At 40.6% G+C, this 14,863-nt stretch overlaps 1 protein-coding gene across 8 annotated transcripts in view; it reads left to right on the forward strand.

The window, feature by feature from the left end:
- Positions 1-14,863, forward strand: part of raph1a (Ras association (RalGDS/AF-6) and pleckstrin homology domains 1a) — a 74,943-nt gene that overhangs the window by 44,434 nt on the left and 15,646 nt on the right. For 6 of the 8 annotated variants that reach the window (XM_078262554.1, XM_078262557.1, XM_078262555.1 and 3 more), the window contains 2 exons: positions 4,936-5,010; positions 13,268-13,345. In XM_078262554.1, coding sequence (XP_078118680.1) covers positions 4,936-5,010; positions 13,268-13,345 — 153 coding nt within the window. The remainder of the gene's footprint in view (positions 1-4,935; positions 5,011-13,267; positions 13,346-14,863) is intronic. The other 2 variants (XM_078262559.1, XM_078262560.1) reach the window with 1 other exon arrangement.

Below are 14,863 nucleotides of genomic sequence, written 5' to 3' on the forward strand. Positions count from 1 at the left end.
GACGGACATCGGTGGAATTTTCGGCGGCCACGGAGCAATCCCGGAAGTGGAACACCGTGGATAATAGACTACCTTATTTATAAATCAATCCCTCTTTTGTTTCTGACCCAGGTGGCTACTGAGGGCATTTAACCCGAAGCCTTGTAAATGACAATGTTCAACCCAAACAAGCTGCACTAGGAACACAAAATCTATTCAGTGAGAAGGAAACTGGGTTACTGCTCCAAATTCATCAAGTGCATACACAGATACTCCAGAGAGTACAGAGGCCGGCGTGAAGGAATGAATAAAATTAGAATAATGAGATGAGAGGCCAGAGTGAGTCAGCAAATGGCCACAGATGATAAACGAACAAGGGAAAGGCGATGCTGGAAACCCACAGAGAGAGAGAGAGAAGCAAAGAGTGACACAGAGATAAGATAGAGTACCAATACAGAGAAAGAGAAGGGGAGAGAAAACAAAGAGAGGGATTAGAGGAGAGGATGTGCTGTTCTTTGCCCAGAGCGTTGCTCCCATGAGTCCAGCTCATTAGAAACTGGGACTACTGCAGTTTGAATAACTGAGTCTTTCTCTCCTTTAGACACTCACTCTGTGCGTTTTCTAAGGGCAGAGAAAATAAGCACGCACATCTAGACGATGAATACTAGGTTCTGGACAGAAGAATGTATACCTAAAAGACAGAAAAATAGAGTTGGTACACTATGTAATGCTCCCATGGACATACTGTATATTGAATTACCAATAATGTTCATGAGAGCATTACCTAGTGTGTGGACTTTATTTTTCCCTCAGTAAAATAACATCCCCATTGAGTTGTTTGGAGAAATAAAGGTTAAATTGAGTACTGATTGTCAGAGTAGCGCTGTGTCATAAATCCTAGCTTGAAATGGGACTAGGGAGGTCATTGTTTTTAGGCGACATTAGTACACAATATCCTTCGCCTTTCGACATAATGCCAAGGAATGAGAGAAGAAAAGACAAAAGGTCACTGACGTGCTTATTGTTGGGCTTTAGGAAGGTTCAGGCACGAGGTTCAATTCATATTTAAACTTCTAGTGCAGTGTCCATTCAAAACGTGTCTGTTGGGAATGGGCCGATTGTGTGGCCTCCGGTATTGCTGGAAACGCGCTCATCCAAACAACATCACCGGTCTCTCTTTCTTTATTTGTTCTTGAATGTACTGTAGCAAGCGAAAGAGAGCCAGCTGTACCCAGCATCGGCGGTGTAACAGTTAATAGGGCTCCCCTCTCAATACACTACATCATGTATACATAACGCAGTACTAATAAATATGTCCCACAGATCTTAAAAGCTCACACACGACCAGTGGTGTCGGACTGGGGGTGGAAAGGGGACGGAGTACCCAGAATGAATAGCTGTGGATGTGGGTAGGGGCCCATAGAGAATGCCTTTCTACAGGGCCCAGAATTTTGGGCTACGCCCCCTGAACTCGACACTGAACTTCCTTGGGTCCTCAGCAATACACCCAGCAAGTGTGAAGTGGATTGGATGAACGGTTGTCGAGGAAATCGAAGTACAGACAGACGGACAGTATGTGAGACAGACGGACTGTCTGACGGACAGACAGACAGACAGATGGACTGTCTGACAGACAGACAGATGGACTGTCTGACGTACGGACAGACAGACAGATGGATGGACTGTCTGACAGACACCTTCCATTTTAGTTAGATTAGTCGTTCTGGACTCTTCTTGGGAACAAGCCTGGGGGTTTACTGCTAACCGCCATCTTTGTCAGTTATTGGTTAGAACTGAGGTCAGACAAGCAAGCAGAAACTTGAGACACCTCTTCAACGAACACAATCCAAAATCCAACTCATTTTTTGCACGATAGTTCAGGTGATTTGGCATTTAGCCTGCATAGGGCCTCTGCTGCCTGATGAGCCTCAAACTGATTATATTGTGATGAACGGACAATATCGTGAATGAAAGATGAATTATTTGAGAGTTAAACTGTAACTTCCAGCCCTACTACTACATACACTCATTGATGATAAAGTTTACTATTGTATTTACTCATGTATCATAAATGATAATAAGGTCAGATTTTCAGGCTCTAAAGTCCACAATTGGAACCAAATTCTGTGCACATCATGATATACAGATAAATTGGATACAGCAGATACTGAATGAGACTATTTTGATTGCACAGAATATTAAGCATCACTGTCAGACTGCATATAGCAGCTTTCTCTTCTTATGAATGTGTCCTAGAGGGGATCAACACACACGTGCACACACACTTTGATGTCGTTAGTCAGATCTTGACCAAAGGGAAAAGCTGACCGTAATCACACGTGCGTGCGTGCATGCGTGCACGTGTGCTTGCCTTTGACCTAAATATGATTTGTAATCTGTGGTTATCAAGAGAGAACTAATGCTTTCTATAAAATGGTTTCTAGTGATTGAAGCACAAACATGAGATTATTGAAGATAAGAACATGAGTGTTTGAGTGTATATTTTTTTATTTCTAACAACACTAAATGGCTATCCAAGTTCAACAATATCCCTCGTTGGAAAAAAAGAATTGATTAGATTCAATTAAAATATTATTAAATATGTTAAAGTGGTAATTTTTGTTACAAAACAAAAATACTGTGAAATATAAAACATCAGATCAGAAAAGCAAACTGGATTTGGACCAAGGTCTTATGAAACTGAAGGAAGTATATTTCTGACAACCGCAGCACTACCTTCCACCACAAACAACTCCTTGTTTTTCAATGTCTCCCCTTGCTCCAGTAAAACGGGTAGAACCCAGTGTGGCTGTATGCTGGACCCCAGTGTGCCCGGTAAGAACCTGCTCAGGGTGAACTGGTGACTCACAGCTCTGTTGCATGAGCATGTGGGATTATATAAAGCTCACTGAGCCACAGATTTGTCCCTTGCCTGTGGAATTCACAGAAAATATGAGTAATGCAGTCAATAATATAGCAAATAAATAATTAATAAAAAGCTGTCTGGTATCCTGCTGGCCTGGAGTTAAAAGTATGTGTGTGTACGTCCATTCTCCTACCAGTAAACCCCTGAGGCAGTAGTGACTGTATACTTGTTTCTATTTAAATTATTTAACCTTTATTTCCCAAATAAATGTGGTCTACAGTATATCGAGACAGCATACTTTACTGGGGAACCGTACACTGGTTGTATCAGTGTCCATTTGTTTTCCCTAAACAGCATAATGGACAATGTGTGAGAGCTTCCCAATACAGTTTGTTATCTCTTCTCTTGGAGGAAAAATACAATCTATGTGCGTAAATATGAAGATAAAAAAAAAAAAAAATAGTGTTTTTACATTTGATTCAATGGCAGTTCAGGTTTTAAGAAAGCTCATTAAAATCCTCAATCAATCCTTAGTCATTTCAATTTCAACAAGAACAGCAAGTATACCAGAATGCAATGAAGCAGCTTCAAAGGTCCAATGTGTGGGAATTTCTCCCATCTAGCGTTGAGATCATATATATCAATCAACTCTCGCACCACGCAGTTCAAAGTACGTATTACAGCTACGGTAGCCTTCACGCTTCAAAAAGCCGGTCTCTTGCTCTTTTTATACTTTTTCTTTTTCTGGGTGAAGAAGAAGACTCCTGTTCCTGAAATTTGGATTTTGAATATGTGTGGTCCTCCATGTTTCCTTCTTCAAACTTGCCAGGGCCGAGAGGCTACGATACCCATTAGCAGCATTAGCAGCACCTGTGAGTTTATCATGTGACAGAGAAAACACGAAAGGCGGAGCAGTATGTCCTGTATGTCCCTTACCGGCTAACGTATTTCAAGATGGAGCATGAATATGGAGCGTCTACCCCAGTTCATGCGAATGTAAAATGTCAAGCCAAAAGGAATACTTGGAATTGATGGTGGTGGTAAATATTCATGAAAAAGGACAAGTTTGTGAACGGGCAACACAGATTTTGATAATGAACAACTAAACACGTTACACACTGGACCTTTAATAGACCAGACTGCCTTGACACAAGCTGGGTTTTAAGCAAGCGGAAAGTACCACAGCTGCATGGTATGACAGTTAATGCAGTTGTTCTCCTGGCTACTAGATGTCAGTTCCAAGAAAACTCAACACTTTTTCAAATACATTTTTAGCTCAATAGCTTTAAAGTACTAAATGAAATACTTCTTGTATTTGGAGTTGTGAATTTTACTGGCAAACATCTGCAATAAGGCTTACAAAGGGGGATATTTGGGAAGATAATTGATAGGTTGACAGGGAGTCTTGTTCTACCACTCTCTCCCAACTTCAGCTCCTCACAGGTTACGTTGTCTTTGTTCAAATTTGGATTTTCCAGATCCAGTAACTGACAAAAAGTGCAGCGAGCAGCAAACCCAAACTCATGGATGTCTAGTCTAAACGTCTATGCACGGATGTATAGACATGGTCTTGATCAATGAAAGTGCATATGGAGATGTCTGCAGGCTTGTTGTCGAGCTGACCAGGTGAAACCGAAGTGGCATCACTTTAGTTCAAAGAGGTTATGGATGTGATTTTTAAGAAATTTGAGTTACCTTTTCTTCTTTTTACATCTGTTCTGGGGGAAATAAAGTGAGATCTTAGAAATGAAATGAACGCACTGCAGCACAAAATAACTGCTTTAGTGTGTTTAATGATATACAAGAATCTTCATCAGATGGATTTTCTCCTCAGCTCATGTTCTTAGTTTTCTAGTTTGGGTGAAAAAAAAGCTCTTAAGTTAATGTATATGACTGTTGGTTAATGTGTTTTAACACTTGCCATCCCAACGTACCTACGTCATTACTGTGATCTGTTTATAATGTGTACAGCTCTCCTTCACAGGTTTCTATCTCTGCTTCACCACACAGCTTTCTGCTAAACTGCCACATCCAGCCAATCAAACATCAGATTAAATCACCAGGACCTTTCTCTGTCTCTCTCTTTAAAGCACTCCTATTTGGACAGGGAAACCTCTCTGATTCTGAGAAACATAGCAGGGAAACCTTCCCACATGCTGACCAAGGTGACGCCTCATTCACTTCTGCACGCTCCTCCTCTCCTCTTGCATGGCAACATCCTCCTGTCCCTGCTTTATCTGTGTCTATATGCATGAAGCATGCCATGGCCACAATGCATGTGAACTCCTTTTCCTTCCACCTGCTTCTTTCGCCATCTCCAGAACAGTTTGTGTGTGTGTGTGTGTGTGTGTGTGTGTGTGTGTGTGTGAGGGTAATACACGGTGCCGTGATGTGTCCTGTTTGGCTGCAGTATGCTGCTGTGTGATCCCAAAGCTTTACAGAGGCTGTGATACAACGTGGTGTCCCCTTGCGGTATCACAGAACTCTTACATTTGTGGTAACTTACTGTGCCAGTAAACTGCAACACTAGTGTAACTGTGGCCTGATGAAAACAACCAATCTGTGTTCACTTTGTTTGTCTTGATGGCAGAAATGCATTTTTTTTTTTTTATTAATTTTTTAAGTTCTTTCTAATGACTGAACACTCAAAAATCTAATAAAATGGATAAAATGAATCACTGACTTGATTTTAATGCCAGAGCAAATAGTGATAATGGTCAAAAAAATACAATACAGAAACTGTCACTCAAAAAGACCTTTTTGTAGAGCACAAAATCATCACAGTTTGCCTCACAGGTAGAATATACTAACCTTTGCTTCAATCATAGTGCGCCACAATAGTAGATATAAAATATGCAGTTTTATATTCATGAAAATAAGTCAATAAGTATTACCGTAAGAAGTTCATTAGCTTGAACTGTCCACTTACACTGTTTGAGTTGTGACAGTTTTTGTGTCTGAAATGCGTCATTTGTAACAAGACTACTGTCAAAGACTCATACGTGTTGAGTGACCAAACATATGTTTAGCTTAAAAAAATGTCGAAATGAACATTTGGACAAATTTAAGGTTGTCAAAAGTATCGGGACGTAGATACTTTTTTGATACCACGTGTTTAAAACGATACCATCTCTGTTAATTATACATTCAAAAATGTATTCAAAGTACCAAAGCTATGAAAAACAGATCTACAATTACATTTTCAATCAAACACTCAAATTATTACAAAGTGTGTGTGTATATATATATATATATATATATATATATATATATAGTTAAAAGAGCCTTTTCTTTTTGCCGTGGTATCGAAAGAGGTATTAAGTATTGTGTTTTTTTTTATACTACTACTACTTGTATCGAAGTTTAAAATGTGGCTCCTTAGGACAAATATGATAATACAATATAATCAAGTAAGTTAGTAAGTTAAATTACTTTTCACTGCGTTTGAGCGTTCGCTCTGTAAAGCTTTGGGACTACTGAGCATTACTGTGTTCACCTGTGCATTATGTGTGGAGAAAATATCCCTTTCTGCATCTCACACAGCATCTCTTTGGTTCCTGTTTGCTGGTTGTGATTACAGCGTCTCAGTCAAATCAGCCGACAGAGTGCAGAGGCCATTTTGCCATTTTTTTCTATGAAGCATGAAGGTTTGCTTAAAGAATAAGAAAGGGCATGAGTGGAAGCAAACTGTACCTGACTCCACGTGCACGGTGTGTTTATATATGATGTGCCAGTGGCTGACAGGACTGAAGAGTCTTACAAGGATGCGATCACACAGGAGTCGGTGTAAATGCAGACGCAAAAGTTCCATCAGCATGTCTTTTACCCGGAGAATATCCGGAGAATCATTTTGTTGAGTAATGCTGGCTTAACATTTGTGTGATTTGCATATAACATCACAAACTGATCTGTTGTGGCTATTGTACATACTGTATATTTGTCACAGCAGTCTTGCCTTTGATTGGACGATAGCGAGATAAAGTGTTAGTGATGGAAGGCACCTGACTGTTATTCAGAAACATGTTAGTGCAAGTGTCACATAAGCTGCTAACACGCATCCTGTGTGATCGTGCTGTAGGACTGCTTCAACAACGCTGTTTGCTTGCAATGAAATGTTTGGGATGGTAATATTAATGAGGATGTAAGAATTACTCATGTTTTAATGAAACTAAGAACAGGTAAGTGTGACAGTCAGCGCTTCTGTGTCTGCTTTTATCTGCTTTAAACTCGACAAAAGGAAAGATCAATACTAGGGATGATTTTTGGAAGGTTTGCTGGATTCTTACAATACTTAATATAGGACTGAAAACTGCAAGCTTTGTGTTTGGAAACTGCCGTATGCAGATTGTTGGGAAACTACTTTGTTTTCTGCAGTGAATCATATGTGAAGTACTCCTCCAGTTGATGACATTTTACGCTCGAAAGACGCACTTGGACAGCTTTGTCAATCAAAAATAGACAAAGAAAATTCTAATTCGATAGAGAAAAAGAAAATTACACACTACTTCCCAGACTCTGCTAACTGTGATGGGAAACAATGACTTCTAGTCTATGATGCTTTTTATTGCTGGGCCTAAAGGGAGGCATAAGTACATTTTACTGTCAGATGTATGCTGGATACCAGTGAATTCTTCTTTCCCGAAGAATCTTTAAGTTCAGGTTCAGTGTGTGTAGTTTACAGCGTGTAGTTTACAGTCTGTAGTTTACAGCGTGTAGTTTACAGTCTGTAGTTTACAGCGTGTAGTTTACAGTCTGTAGTTTACAGTCGTGTAGTTTACAGCGTGTAGTTTACAGTCTGTAGTTTACAGTCTGTAGTTTACAGCATGTAGTTTACAGTCTGTAGTTTACAGTCTGTAGCATATGAGCCTGGTGCTAGCTAACACCGATTAATGCAGATAATGGGACTAGTTACTATACTCTAATTGTTGATGGTGTTGTTCAACCCAGATCATGATGCTGGTGGAGATCAGCCATTCCCCAGCAATGTTAATGTCACCATTTTTTGAGGTGGTTAAATTGAAATTTGTCACTTCAGTTTAGCATCCCTGATGCCGTACTACATATGTATTCCGTATGTACATGAATGTCCTTGGATAGAAGGCCCTTGATAATATGTGACTGTGATGTCCATTAGAAACTCTGCTGCTCTTAAGCTAAAGCTGTAGGCTTCTTAATGGCTGAGGGCAAAGGTTTTTTTCTGTGTGTGGGTATGGGCATTAGATACAGAGTAAGTAAGGAGGCTTTATTCTGATTGGATCGGCAATGTCATGATTTGATTGGATGATAAAGCAGATGATGCAGTTTGATTGGATGTTAGAGGAATGTGCCGGATCTGCTGGGATAATCTTCTTTGGTGCAGAGAGGAGGTGATTCCCTGCAGCATCATGTACACACACGCACACACACACACACACACACACACACACACACACACCAAACAAAAACACACAGCGGCTGGCTGGCAACAGGCTGTCTCATTTGGAGTTCTTTGGAGGCTTTGTCTGTCTTTGTAAATGGCAGCAAACAGGCACATACATCTACCCCAAGTCCTCCTCATTTTATCAACTTTTGATAGAAAAAGAAGTATCTTCCTAAACCTCAAGGGGTCTCATTGAGGTCTTGATCAAGCAGACTCCAGTAGACTAGTGCTCATAGTTTGACAAAATCTAGTAGACATCCCTGAATTATCAAAGTGTATTCTGTGGACTTTTCCCCACTGATGCACCACTGTGTTGAACAGATTTTAGTAACGAACATCAGTCTAGACCCATTGAGTCCGATTAATAACCCATCTCATCGTCTTACAGTGTTTACATCCTACAGTAATTCAGGCTTCATTGATTCTTGGAATGAAATGCAAGAAACGTGATTTCAATTTTAAATTATGGTCCCAGATTAGAGTGGGAGGGGCCACGACGGGCCCTGAGATTCCAGGCAGATTACGAGCTATATGGGGCCAGTCTAATTCCTGCAGCAGTGATTAGGCTGAGGGTGTAATTATCACACTCATGCACTCGGCTTCCAGAGCACAGATGTGTGTCAAGTGTGTAAATGTATGTACTGTGTGTGAGGCTGTTAGCATGCCATAGTGTGTGTGTGTGTGTGTGTGTGGGTGGTTAGGGCATACAGCATACTCTCTCTGTGTCAGTGTAACACTGCCTCAGCAATAAATGCAGTCCACCCACACACTTTCTCAATCCCACACACACACACTGCTGCTGGCCCACTTCTGCTGCCTTTCTATAAGTCGCATAAGTCCGCTCTGTTTTGAGCCTACAGCGGCTCAGGAGGGACACACTCCTTATAACTTCAAAGGCTGAAGGATCTTTCCTCGTCAAAAGCTAATTTTAGTGTCTCTATAATGTAGGTCAACTGAATATCTATGAGGTGGGGAGAAAACGTGTTACGCTGCAAGCTGAAAATGTTGATGACGACAGCCGTGGGCGGCACAGCAAGAAAACTGCTGAAAGAATGGTTTATGTCTCGCAGAAAGTGAGCATTTTTATGTTCGAATGAAAATCCAAAACGATGCCAGTAAAGACAGATTTGGGCTTAATAAATGAATTAATTGATTATCATAAATGAATGGGCTTTAATTGTTTTTTTAATAGAGGGATTTTTTAAATGGGTTAAAACCCCTTACATTTTACCAATTAATTAATTATCTCCTTGCAATCCCATTACTATACTTTAATTCAACCATTAATGGGTACATTCATCATATTTATAGGGGGGAAATTAAGGGCTTTGAATTAATTGTGATAGAGGGTCTGAATCAATGAAGAGTGTAGATATCTTTTGATGCAACATGTGCAGATGACACTTCACAGTCACAGAAACTTTCTTTTGTCTTTTAAGCCGACAGCACATCACACCTAGTCTGGCTATCACCAGACCGAGCTCAATCTTTTAAGATTGAACATTAGTCTGGGGAGTCTGCTCTGTATTTTCTACTGCACAAGAGGAGTGATCAACGGGCGTAGTTCAAATGACTCTGTACGCGTGGATAGTCCTCCAACCAATCAGACCAACAATCCGGGTGACGTAGCAGCGACAGCAGAATTCGGTGGCCGCTATGTTGAATGTAAACAAGAAGGTGCTTGGTCGCTTCTCTATCGTCATCCTGTTAAACCCGCCAATAGCGCATCAGGTGGATAAGCCAGTTTGTGATTGGTCCCTGCAAAATTGTAACGGAAGCAGGATAGATAAAAGTACAGGTTTCCAGCCTGAGCTGCAGGGAGAAATCAAATCGCCAGCAGATCAGGCTGGGTTTACCCAGTCTACATTACACCAATCTTTGCCTCCACTTTTCTTTTTTGAAGTTTAATTATTGCCTGATTATTCCTAGTAGTGTAGTAAAATATATTTTTTTTATTTGATCTCTTTTTTTTATTTTCTCTTTGGACTTTAAATTTTAATTATGAGTAAAAATGTCCTCCATATCCATTTAAATATGTGGGAATCAAACATGTAACATTTGACAGTGTCTTAATTGCAGTGTGATGATGGAAGATGATGAAGGCAGAGATGAGGGGGGCAATAATGATTCTGATGGCTGTGATGATGATGATGACGATGATGATGATGATAGCTGACAGTACTCAGCCAGCTGCTTCAGGCATGTAATATCATGTTATCATAGGAACTGTGAATGCTAACTGACACAACGTAGAATGTAGTGTCAGTTAGCATTAACATGCTAATTGCCGCAACACAGCATAATGTTAAATGACCATCTCATTAACGTCATAAACAACTAACATTTTAAGAAATATTTTTAGCAGTCATTATCTCCTTTAGTTCAAATGTTAAAAGGCACAAACAGAGGATGTGTTACACAATATCTTTTGTGAACTTTAATCCCTTGATCTTCATTTCATTTCCCACATATTATTTTTAGGTGTATTTAAGCTCAAATAGGTCTTATGTAAGTACTTAATAGCTGCTAATGCTAATTGACAATTCTAGATTTAGATATTAGAAAAACTTGTGTGAGTAAATATATCATGAGATTAGCATGTAACCTGCCATTACCAAATCTGCTTTATTTATACTGTCTTTTAAATGTCCCCCATTATAAATGCTAGCACAGTAATGCATACATGTTATTTTGTCATGTTCCACTGACATCGCTGGTTTACTGCTAAACAAACTAAGATTCATATTCTGTATGCACATATATTTTGACACAATATTTTTGCTATATAGTAAATCTTTTTTTATTTTTCTGCACACACCCTGTGTAACTCCTCTGATTTAAATACTATCACACGCTAACTAACTGAAACAGTATCTTTTTCCACATTTAATAACAGAGTTTTGTGCCTGTTGAGTGATTCAAATAGTTTTCATATATGATCGGCTGACAAACGTAAACACCATCACAGATGTTTATTCACGTGGTAATTCTAGTATGTTTGATACTTTACTGATTTAAATATAAATCCTGAAGCGTTAAACCCAACAAACAAAACATAAGGCTCGTCATTATGAAGCTGTTTATGAGCTTATGCTGTAGGATTCACTGCTGCTGCTTTGTGTGTGTGTGTGCGTGTGCGTGTGCGTGCACTCCAGGGGGTTTTGGGGGGTGCCGTTAAGGAGATTGGCTGCTAATCTCCTCCTCCTCGTCCCCCATCATCTTCATTCTATTCTGCCCTTTCGCTCGTTCACAATACAGATCCTCTCGCGTGTGTGTGTGTGTGTGTGTGTTTAAGCTGACTGGCTAAAGTGGAGCACCTCTGTGAGGGGCCGGCATACATAGACGTTCAGACACTCATGTGAAGCTGCTGGAAAAGATCCCCTTTAAAATTGACTATAAAAAACCAAGAGAGAGACTACGAGTTACTTGGCGAGTGAGACGAGGAGGAAACACAAATCAGATAAGAGAAGTGGAAAGACAAGACGCCTGCGTTACGTGGATGGATCGAGACTGCGAAGAGGGGGCATTAGGAGCTTGAGATAAAGAGATCAGTGCCTCTGCATGGAAGTTGGCACAGCAAAAGCCCCTCCCCCACCATGGTTCATCTCTACTTCCCTCTCTCTTCCTCTCATTCCCTCTGTCTCGCTCGGCCAGCGAGGATGTGACAGGAGCATCTCTCACTTTGATTTAATGTAGAAGCTAGTCTGGGAAAGAGTCAGGCAGCTTGTCTGTCAATCAGTTAGTCAGCCTCATCCCTAACCAGGCGATCGTTCAGTCTATAAGTCAGTGGATAACTGGATTAGTCAACCTGCAGCTCACTCAGTGTAAACAGCCAGTCAAGATACCGAGTCAGTCAGTATTTCTACTTAATTTTCTCTCGTTCTTTCGCTTTTTCTACTTGTGTTTCTATTTCTTTCTACTCGTGTTTTCGCTTCCAGATCTTGTGTTAGCGCCTGCACTCTCTGCTCTGCTGGATTTAAGGCTGTGTGGCTATGTACACTTGTGCTCCTCCATCCACCATCCATCCTTCTCCACCGCCTCCTTTATTTCCCTCACAGCTGATTATCTTGGCTCCATCGCTCTGTTGAAGGTTGACAAGCCGGGTGTTTGTGCAGAATCAAACCCAAAGCTGTGATTGCAGATCGGAGCATCTCGCTGCGGAGTTGTCAGATGAAAACAGACTGGACTTTTTTTTCCCACTTTCTCACTTCTCCATCCGTCTAGTTTGTCGGCTGCTGTGGCAGAAGAAAAACACTGGCAATGCCTCCAGTTTCAGTGTCTGTATGTGTGTGTGTGTGTGTGTGTTTGGGATATTTGGATAATCCTTTAGAGAGACAATGACTATCTACCAACATGTAGCGTCCGAGCATTAATGTAATCACACTCCCCTGCCGTCACAATAATAGATGAGATGATGATTATGAAGAGGAGGAGAAGCGGGTTTTTTTGCGCTGCCGACCAGACATGTCTGATGATTCCTCACACTTTGGGTTCCTTTGGCAGTGTGCCTCTGTCTTGTTGGGACTAACCCTGGGCTGCTGTTTTTGGGGGAATAATCTCTGCTTTCACATCAGATTCATTTAGCTCTTCCTTCACTCGTTAGCGTGATAAATATCCATCTGGAAGAAGCCTAATGAGACGGGAGTAATGTGCACAGTCAGCTGACAAGACTGGGAATATACTATATACTATCAGCAGAGTCCAAACTCTGCTGATAAAAACGGATTTTCTGGACTTTTTTTAAATACCAGATTTTGTAGATTTGTTTGATTCTAAGCAGACACAGAAGTGTTGGTTGTTCAACTGAGAATACACAATGAATTCCTGTTGGAAGAATCAGGTAGGTGAAAGTGGTGCATGTGTGTCCTTAATACGGATTGCGAGTGCTGTTGAGTTTCAATGCTGTTGTATAATGTGTGTTGTATCATTTCTGTTGCTGTCCTCAATGTGTGTGTGTGTGTGTGTGTGTGTGTGTGTGTGTGTGTGTGTGTGTGTGTGCGCAGGAGGAGCAGGCTGCCAAGCTGAAGGCAGAGAATATCCGAGTCGCCTTGGAGAAGATCAAGGAGGCCCAGGTTAAAAAGGTGAGTCTGGTTGGGTCAACACACAGGAGAATATGATACAGAAATATGTGTTGTGTATATTTGTGTATGTGTGATTTGTGTATCTGACTGTGTGCATGTGCCTGTCTGGGTCTGGCACGTGTCCAGCAGACTCAGTTTTCTGGGTCAGGTCAGTGTTACTCCATATGGACAGCTCTGGTCAATAACAGCTGGGGTCAGCACAAACACACAGCACTCAGCATAATGACCATTGCAAACTAAATCCCAGAGAGAGAGAGAGAGAGAGAGAGAGAGACACTGGATTAACAACCTGGATTTATTTCACACAGAGACGCAACACCAGCTACCTGTGTGACCGTCAATCTTCCTGTACACTATCTGACTCTCACACACAAACACCAACATGAAGCAATATCATTTAAGGGATAACCATATAAAACCTCATGTATACCATGGACATGAGAAATACTTTCATTTGATTGGCTGGTAGGTGTTAAGACATTGGAAGCCAGATGTCTAAACAATGCATACGCACAAAAACCATGAACCATGTTTTTAATAAGCAGAATGTGCTATGATAATGTGTGCAACTTACACAAACAGCATACCTAAAACATAGCTCAGCTTTTAATTAGTTATATTAGTGCATTATTTATATATATATATATATATATATATATATAAAAATATATTAGGATTAGGCAATGGTTAGGGTTAGGTGCCTTGAAGTCAACGGTCACAGCGCTGCCTTGAAGTTGACATTGGGGGCTTAAAACACCATTGAGCCACCTAACCCTAACCCTAACCTTAACCCTAACCATTGCCTAATCTTAGTGTCTTCCAGGCAGCGCTGCCTGGAAGGAGACGTTGTGGGCTTAAAACACCGATAGGCAGACATAGCTTTTAATGTCAATGGTGAAATTTGATTGGGCCCTTTTAACCCACATGTAACCATAGAAACAATGCGTAGCGTCGTGCTACAGTATGTTGCTATAGGCTATAACTGAGGACTGGCTAACTGAGACTTTGTCTCTTATTTTAGCTCATTTTTTTGTGTCTATTAAGTAAGAGAGACCGGGGTTGGTTGGAACACTTTTTACTCTCTACTGTATTTCTTTGTCATATGTTACAATATTCTAACCAGCAGCAAAACAAAGTGAAAGTCTTAGCTATAACAGAATGTAAAATAGCCCTCCGACCCAGGTCTCCCCCTACTTTGCTGTACTGGGACATTTCTTATACTGTATATAAGATGACTTCCTTTCTTTAAAAGCAAAACTAGTTCAGCACAACTGCTGCCATGGCAATGACAGATGCATGTTCATCCTCTGACGTGCAGTCTGGAGTTTGTTTCTCTCTGAATGAGTCAAAGTAATTTAGTTTAAATAGCACATGCTCTATGAGATGTGATGTATTTTAGCCACAAAGTAGCTCTATTTAATGTCATGAGAAAACAACAAAATGCAATTGTCTTGTCAACTGTAGAACTGGATTATTGTCAGAGAATACGCACACAAAAATGCAATGAATTTAACCACC

The sequence above is a fragment of the Sander vitreus genome, chromosome 11 (genome assembly GCF_031162955.1).
Source record: "Sander vitreus isolate 19-12246 chromosome 11, sanVit1, whole genome shotgun sequence".
In the NCBI taxonomy this organism is placed as follows: domain Eukaryota; kingdom Metazoa; phylum Chordata; class Actinopteri; order Perciformes; family Percidae; genus Sander; species Sander vitreus.